Genomic DNA, 8,508 nt, shown 5'->3' on the forward strand with positions numbered 1-8,508 from the left:
GATTAAGATTTTAAGATTTTGCAATCCACTCTTTAATAATACATGAGAATTTCTGGGTCTGCTAGGTGGATTCACTGCCAACATCTGATGACTAATGGAAAAAGCAAAAGAGAATTTCAAAGAGACATCCTGTTTTTCTTTATTGACTTTTTACTTGTAAAAGCCCTTAAAAACCTAGGCTGGGTTATCGGATCTTTGTACTGAAGAAATTCTGGAGGCAACAATTATAATGGAATATGGAGCAATTAAATGGTCCAAACCCAGGTAAGAAGTAACCCAAGGTTATAGATTTGTCACCTTTTATTTAATTTACATGAAGAATATATCATGAGAAACACTGAACTAGAAAAAAACAGGAATTAAAGCTCCTGGGAGAAACATCAACAACCTTTGATATGTTGATGATGCTATTCTCATGGTCAGAAATGAAAAATATTTAAGGAACCTTTTGTAAATGAAAACGTAGAGTGCAAAAAATCTTTTGCTCCTGAGTATCAAAATCAAAGAAAGGAAAATTAAGTCAAGAGGCAATGCCAACCCCATGCAAATAGGTAGGGAGGTTCAAAGAAGCCTATCTTTCCAGATACAAAATGGTGAATACAGTAATGAAAAAGTGGCATCTCTTACTTAAGAAAACTATGATCAGTCCAGACAAAAATTGAATGTGTTGATATCATATTGGCAATAAAGATACCTGTTGTCAAGGCTAGATGTAAATGTGACTGTGAGAGTTAAATTATCAAAAAAGCCGAAACACAAGTAATTTTCGGTAACATTTCATTGTACCTTACATGGAGCCAATTTTGATTCTGCCTTAGCTGCATGCAATGTTGTGCTTAAAGTATGTCAAAAAGGCCCCATCCGAGTTGCAGTAGAGCATAGTAACTAGATAGTGCTTTAAATCACATATTCCTAAATGCTAAAAGCAATTACATTGTGATTCAAATTCTAATTAGGTTGACTTTGATACTGCTTATATTAAAAAACAACAACAATGAATGTCCATTAAATCCTGGATTTTTTTTTCACAGAGATGTTTCAACTGAATTATTTAATGAAGCTGAATATAAGCTATTTTAATACAAATAATATAAGTCAGGAACGTTTCAATAGTATTGCCTGTGATAAGGAAACAAAACTATTTTTAGCTCGTGTGCTGTGTGAACCCAACCACTGTGGATTTGTGAAATGTAGTCCATGATCTGTTCCTCTCAACATGTGAGGTGTGACACTTTCTAGGAAGCTTCAAATGGATTAGTGTAAATAGAAAACTGAGTGATATCTTGCTTTAATAGGATTTATCAATGTGGGATGGAAATCAGGGTAGGTCCTACTCATTTTCAAGCAGTTGTTCACAGGAGCTCTAATTAAGAAAGCCAAGGTGTGCAACAGTTGTTGAAATATTTGGTATTTACCCATTCTGTGGGTTGTGGTGGAAAAAACATGTTCCTGGTCCTGTCCAAAAGAGTGGGCCTTCTGGTGGGGTCCAGGAACAAATCCATTTCTGCCATGGGACTTGCCTTCTGGAACCTCATCTCCCCTAAGTGATTAGACCTGCCCTGACCTGCCCTTGAAGGCTTTTGCCATTGAGTCTGGGACCCTGAGAGTAGGGCTGAGCTCGTTTCTTGATCTTGTGTTAACTCAGTGTTCTTAATAGCTAAGTTACTTTATGTTAACTTAGCAGTGTTCCAATATCTCAAGGGCTGCCACAAAGAAGAGGGAGTCAAGCTATTCTCCAAAGCGCCTGAAGGCAGGACAAGAAGCAACAGATGGAAACTAATCAAGGGACTGGCCTAGGGGAAAACTTTTAGTGGGGGTTGTTTTAACATAATTTTAAATTACTTAGACCAATTATGAATATTTGTTTTTAATTATGTTTTAATCTGTAGTTTTGATATTTTGTATTTTTATCTGGTTGTTAGCCGCCCTGAGTCCGTAAGGAGAAGGGCGGGATATAAATATAAATAATAAATAAATAATAAAATAAATAAGGAGAGAAGCAACCTAGAACTAAGGAGAAACTTCCTGACAGTTAGAACAATTAACCAGTGGAACAACCTGCCTCCAGAAGCAGTGAATGCTCCAATACTGGAAGTTTTTAAGAAGAGACTGGATAGCCATTTGTCCGAAATGGTATAGGGTTTCCTGCCTGAGTAGGGGGTTGGACTAGATGACCTCCAATAGAGTCCCTTCCAACTCTATTATTATTATTATTATTACTATTATTATTATTATCATCATCATCTCTGTTGTTTTAAAGTTGGTTGTTCTTTATCATTTTTAATTGTCAGCCTCCCAGACTTATGTACATGAGATGGGGTACCAAATACATTATATAAGTAAATAAATATATGGGATGAGATTAGAGATGGATCAAATCATCTGAACTATTGCTCAATTAACAGTAGCATTTGCAATTTGGAACAGCTAGAGAATTGACAAAGAAGAGATTACTGCTAATGGCTTGCCACCTTCCCTTTTCTTGTGACTCGTATCATGAAGTGATCCTGTCTGAGAGTTTATTCATTACCTGTCATTTTCTGCAAGGGCTCCATCATTTGTATTCCAACTCTCTCGACAGCAACAATATCGTTCTCCTTTAAATACTGCTTCAAGGTTGGGTGGATGACCTTCTGGCATATCACAAGACCAACACCATCCATTATTACTTCCCTGCCTACACCGAGTAATTGATCCAACACTTCGGCTTCTAGAGAAACTCTGTGGTGGATAGCTATGGCTCCTTCTCCTGCATGAGACAAATCTCCTGACATAGACATGCCAAACAGAGCCACTCTGATCTGGCCTGAAGCAGTTCTTTTGAAAGGCGGGGTCAGATGCATTTCTGGCATTTCAATTAAAAGTCCAGGATAGACAGTAGAATCCATAACTCTCTTATTTTTTATAGATACGTAATGGCATTTTCCTAACACAGCAGTAGAATCCACGTTTTGGGGGATTGTAAACAGAAAGGCCTTCAACACCAAAATACTGATATGATCGGCTTCCTTCCTGCTAAGCATGCAGGCCCGTTTGCTCAATATGATACTGCGCACCAGGCTAAGGAGAAGCTTAGAACTACTGAAATCCACTGGTATCCGGCAACCACAGGCTTCAGATGAAAGGTAGTCAACGCACAGGCTCAAAATATGTTTGCTAATTTTAATGAAAGTATACGCAGCAATATTCAGGCTTTGGTATTTTTCAAGCAAGCTGCAGCAAAAAATTGCCGTAAATAAGCCGCTGTCCCCGAAGAGCGCAAGGTGGTTCTGCACAGAGGCTACCAGAAGCTTTAAGACGGGAAGAGTGACACAAAGGCTACTGAACAAAACCGAAGATTGTGATGAAATACGAATGTATCCTCCCATGCCATTGTGAAATTGTTTAAGCCTACCTGTGGGGCCATAGCAGGACCTTGTTATCTTACCAAATGTGGAGACAGCCTGGCTGACCACCTCCTTAGTTAAAGGACCAGTGGTGCAGAGGGAAGGTTTTTTAATGTCAATTCGAGACATCTTTCCTGACAAAAATTCCAGTCAAGCTTTAGAAGCCTTCCATTTCTACAAAACAGTTTTTAATCATCATTATACACAGGCATGCGAGACCTTGGGTTTTCTTTGCAGGCAACGACACAACAAAGGGATTTAACAGCACTTATTTGATGTTAGACAATGCGATCAATGTGATGATTGCCGAAGCTCCTTCATTCAACGAGACCTTTTCAGTTCATTTCCATGCCCTGTTTTTGAAGAAAGCTTTGCTGCTTTTGGTAGACGGTAAATATCAACATGGGCACCAATGAATAAAAATCCAGGCATAGGCAGCCAATCCCTGCTATTCCAGCTGCCTTACATCTTTTGTTGATGGAGACCTATAATAAATAAGGGAGATATACCTATGAGAAGGAGGGAAAGAAAGGAGATTTCATAATACTATAATCACAGTATACATTTATTAAGACCACTTATTTCAGTGCAAACGCTTGGCAAATAATAAGCCCTCTCTGAAAATGAGGTATAATCATAGTGAATATNATTTCATTGTATTAAAGAACAGTATGTATATATAGTGTATATACATAATAAAAAGGTCATAGCCATATCCTAGATCAGGAGTAAGCAACCTTGGCTCTTTTATGACTCGTGGACTTCAAATCCCAGAATTCCTGAGCCAGCCATGCTGGCTCAGAAATTCTGGGAGTTGAAGTCCACAAGTCATAAAAGAGCCAAGGTTGCCTACCCCTGTCCTAGATGCATGATCTTGGGTATCCAACTGAATGATATAATTTCCAGGAACATGAAATATCCTTTTTGAAGGAAAACTATAGGTTTGATGAGCTAAAGAGAAACTACGAAAGGCAAGATTTTTACTGGGAATGTTTGGGGGTGGGGGTGTTGACCAATTTTTGTGCTAGATCTTTCATACACTGTTTTCTAATAACTGTCCCAGGAATCCTTGGCAAAAGAGTCTAAATTTTGGTGGTTTCGAAAGAAGGCCTTTACCTTTTGCAATCAGAATGAAATAAACAGTGCAACTGGAATGGGCCAACTTGACGCAGCCATCTTGCCGCGCGACAACTCACCATGACCAACTCGCAGCAGGACAACACATGGAGGGAAAAATTCTGTGCGGGATAACTCAAAGTGATGTCATCTGCCAATTTTTTGGGGAGGTTTCTTACATTATTTCCATCGACAAAAATGGTAATAATCTAGAAGAAACAGTGGCAGATAAGATTTACTGTGTTGTGTTATCCTGCATGGATTGTCCCATGGTAATTTGGCCGTAGTGAGTTGTCCCATGACGAGTTGGCTGTGGCGAGATGGCCGCAACAAGTTGTCCTAGAACCTCCTAGAGCAATTATCTATCTCTATATGTTACAGCAGGGGTCTCCAACCTTGGCAACTTTAAGACTTGTGGACTTCAATTCCCAGAATTCCTCAGCCAGGAAGTTGAAGTTCACAAGTCTTAAAGTTGCCAGGTTGGAGACCCCTATGTTACAGCATAAAGCTTGAGCACCGATTTATATCTGGAAGTCATTCAAACATAGGCAACTAAAGGACACCTCAAACCAACTGGGGCATCCACATAGTGCCAGAATGCCAATGAGCCATTCTAACATGGAGTTGAACTTTAATTTTTGAAATAAGCAAAAGTGGGATTAGAATATTGAGTTTGGAAAGTTAATGGGGTAGATGGACTTGAAATATTTCCTACGAGATGTTTAAAATTTTATAAAATAACACATGAAGATTTGAAATTATCTATAAGAAACTCTCCTGTGAGAATGTTTTACTGATTGGGAAAGAAACAGATGTTAAGAAGAGATGTTTGAAGGTTGACTAGAGGGAACCAGAGAGAACTAAGGATTAAGTCTGTTTGGGAGCATTTTACTTAACAATTACTTACAAGATTTTATGATATTGTAACAGTGGATATAGAAGAACAACACATTTTAATTGAATAAAACAGGTTAAGGCTGATTTGAATATGGATTAGTATTTTTTAAAAATGCCAGATTACAAAAGTGATATGGAAAAAGATGCTGTGGATCTGAAAATGAATTTAAAATGCCAAAATATGGAAAAAGATGCCACAATCAATTTACAAATGAAACCAGCTGATATCTTAATAATTAAAGCAGAGATACAAATAATAAATCAGAAGAGTGACTTGGAAAGTCATCTTCTCTTGGATTTATAAAAGGGATGTGTTAAACTAATGCAACTGTTCCTGAGAGGAAAGAAAGAGAAAATGATAAGGAATTAGCTGGTGGGACATTATTTGACAGGATTAAAAATCAAGAAAACAGAAGGAATTCAAAGTGGATTTATTTGATCAGAGTCAATATATGTTGTGGTTTCTGATAGTTATTAATGGAATTTCTTTTTGACCAGGATTGAACAACTAGGCTTTAAAGATCAGTTTATAAATAAGAGATTTCTTTTGTTTTACAGTATTTCTTAGAGCAGGGCTTTTCAACCAGTGGTACAGGTACCACCTGTGTACATTGGCACCTGGCAGGTGGTACGCGACCATCCTAGAAAAGTGGTAGCGGGGGAGGGGAATGAGTTGAACCAGTGGCAGCACCGCACAAGCCTGAGCGAGAGACGGCTGGAGCTGCAGGGCTGTCAGGGCTCAGCGGAAGCGCCAGGATCAGTGCCAGGCTCCAGCTGGAGCTCGGCGCTGATCCTGGTGCTTCTGCTGAGCCCAGAAGAAGCACCGATCATCTGGAATGTTGCAGCCTCTCCAGGGTCTTGTGATTTACATTCAGATGCTTGGCAAGTGATTCATATTTATGATGGCCACAGTGTCCCAGGGTCATGTGAAGTGACCAAAACCTGCTGCAACCACCCAGCAGATGGGGGGAATAAAAACCAAACACCCCCCCACCCCCACCCCCGCTGCCAATCCTCAACAGAAATGTTCACAACAATGAAAACCTCAGACAGGAGGAAGAGCGCCGCCGGGTGGGCAGGCGTTTTGCTCGGCTGTGCCTTGCAGGGCACTTTTTTCAGTGCCATTGTAACTTCAAACAGTTACTAAGCGAACTGTTGTAAGTCGAGGACTACCTGTACTTCATCACTTTTTTCCTTTTTTTTTTTTTTGGTCATCAAGTTTTTGACACCTTGCTAGGCGACTGGTGGTACTCGGATATTGCCATATCCTAAAAGTGGTAAAATGGGTGAAAAGGTTGAAAAGCCCTGTCTTAGAGAAAGTGCTGTAATACAAAATGGATTCATTGTTAAAATATAATATGTTATTATTTTTGGTAGACTTTTGCTGATTAGGACTGAATGGTGAGTTTTTATAATTTGATTATTGATAAGGGCTGAGTATGGAAAGAAGTGATCGTTGTTTTACCCTTTTCCTTATTTTTTCTTTTACCTATGCACTTCTCCTTTCCTTTCCTTTTTATATGTCTCTTAATTTGTATTAGTCTTTTATCTTAAAAGATAAAAGCTTTTTTTAAAAAGCTCACATAGGCAGGTGAAGAAAATACATGATTTTGAACAAGGGATAGATACAAATTTTGCTTTAATGAGTTCAGAATGTATGCTATTATTAATTATGCTCAAAAGCTGCATTCATAATAGCTCTGCCAAGGTAGCAGATGAACTGCAGCTGTTCTGCATCACATAAATATTACCTAATATTTTTGTTCTGCTACATATATAAAAATTGTGAACTGGTGAAAAATGATATGGCTGATGAATTTAGCCAGGAGAATATACCAAATATACACAATTAGTACATATGTGTACTAATCCAGTTTATGGTTGTAACTATTGTAAAGAGATCATGGAAAAGAAAATGCAGTCAGATTTTTAAGGAATCCAGTTCCCCATCTCTGCTTTAATGAGGCTAAAACATTGCCGTGGAATATCAAACGATCCAATTTTCACAGAGAAAAAGAGTGACAATTAATATTGGGGTTATTTGTTCCTATAGGATTCTTGCCTAATCCTATAACAGATCCTGGCCTGAGCACCAAATTATAATATATTATCTTACATATTTGCCCATTTTGAGTATTTAAAATCCTACGCTTTAAAGCTCCTTCCCAAAATTCTATATTGCATTGTGTTTTTGTTCCCAAAACAGGATGAAACGCAGAGAAAATGAATTGCTTGAGGCCAGTTAAGAAGTGGTTGGTAGAAGCAACATCTCCAGAGCAGGAAGTGCCCGGTTCTGCTAAGTTTTACTAATCCTCATTTTCCAAGAGAAAATGCTAGGCCATGCCACCAAAGCAGATCCTTAGCTGTCTGTTTGTTGGTTCATTTCCTGTTCTTAGGATTTACTCACACAAGTTGCAATGTTGACATTTATTCCTATGTTAGGAAGGATAGCTTATGGTTTGACAATAAAGGCTATCTATTATGGACCATTACTATGCCACTTACCGTGAGTCTCCAGAGCACAGTTCTGCAAGAAGAGGCATAAATTCCACAACAGGGTGTGGGAAATTAAACAGATCAGCCTGTTCATCATCATCCCCTTTGGTATCCTCGACATATAACAGTTTGTTTACTGTCCATTCAAAGTTATTATGGTGCTGAAAAAAGTGACTTATGACCTTTTTTTTTTATAACCGTTGCAGCATCCTCATGACGATGTGATCAAAATTCAGACATTTGGCAAATGACTCATATTTATGATGGTTGCAGTATCCTGGGATCATGTGATTACCTTGTGCGACCTTCTGATAAGCAAAGTCAATGGGGAAACCAGATTCACCTAACAACTGCGTCACTAACTTAACAACTGCAGTGATTCACTTAACCACTGTGGCAAGAAAGGTTGCAACATGGAGCAAAACTCCCTTAACAAATGCCTCACTTAGCAACAGAAATGTTGGGCTCAATTGTGGTCATAAGTCGAAGACTACCTGTATTTCTGCTGCCTTTTAATCATTTTGTACTTACCTTTTAATCATTCTGTAGCAGTTTATAATTATTTCTGTTCATTTTCTTTCTCCTGCTGCAGGACATATCTCATAATGTCAGA

The 8,508-nt window shown here is 38.5% G+C and overlaps 1 protein-coding gene across 1 annotated transcript; it reads right to left on the minus strand.

Moving 5' to 3' along the window:
* Positions 1 to 2,427: 2,427 nt before the first annotated feature.
* LOC107297768 (McKusick-Kaufman/Bardet-Biedl syndromes putative chaperonin) lies at positions 2,428 to 3,544 on the minus strand. Its single transcript, XM_015827130.1, has 2 exons — positions 2,531 to 3,544; positions 2,428 to 2,471 (listed from the first exon to the last, which is right to left on the minus strand). Exons 1-2 carry the CDS (start codon positions 3,513 to 3,515, stop codon positions 2,428 to 2,430), a joined length of 1,029 nt encoding a protein of 342 aa, XP_015682616.1. The 5' UTR covers positions 3,516 to 3,544.
* Positions 3,545 to 8,508: the final 4,964 nt, after the last annotated feature.

Source organism: Protobothrops mucrosquamatus, unplaced genomic scaffold, assembly GCF_001527695.2.
Source record: "Protobothrops mucrosquamatus isolate PMUCROS unplaced genomic scaffold, P.Mucros_1.0 scaffold3516, whole genome shotgun sequence".
Classification (NCBI taxonomy): domain Eukaryota; kingdom Metazoa; phylum Chordata; class Lepidosauria; order Squamata; family Viperidae; genus Protobothrops; species Protobothrops mucrosquamatus.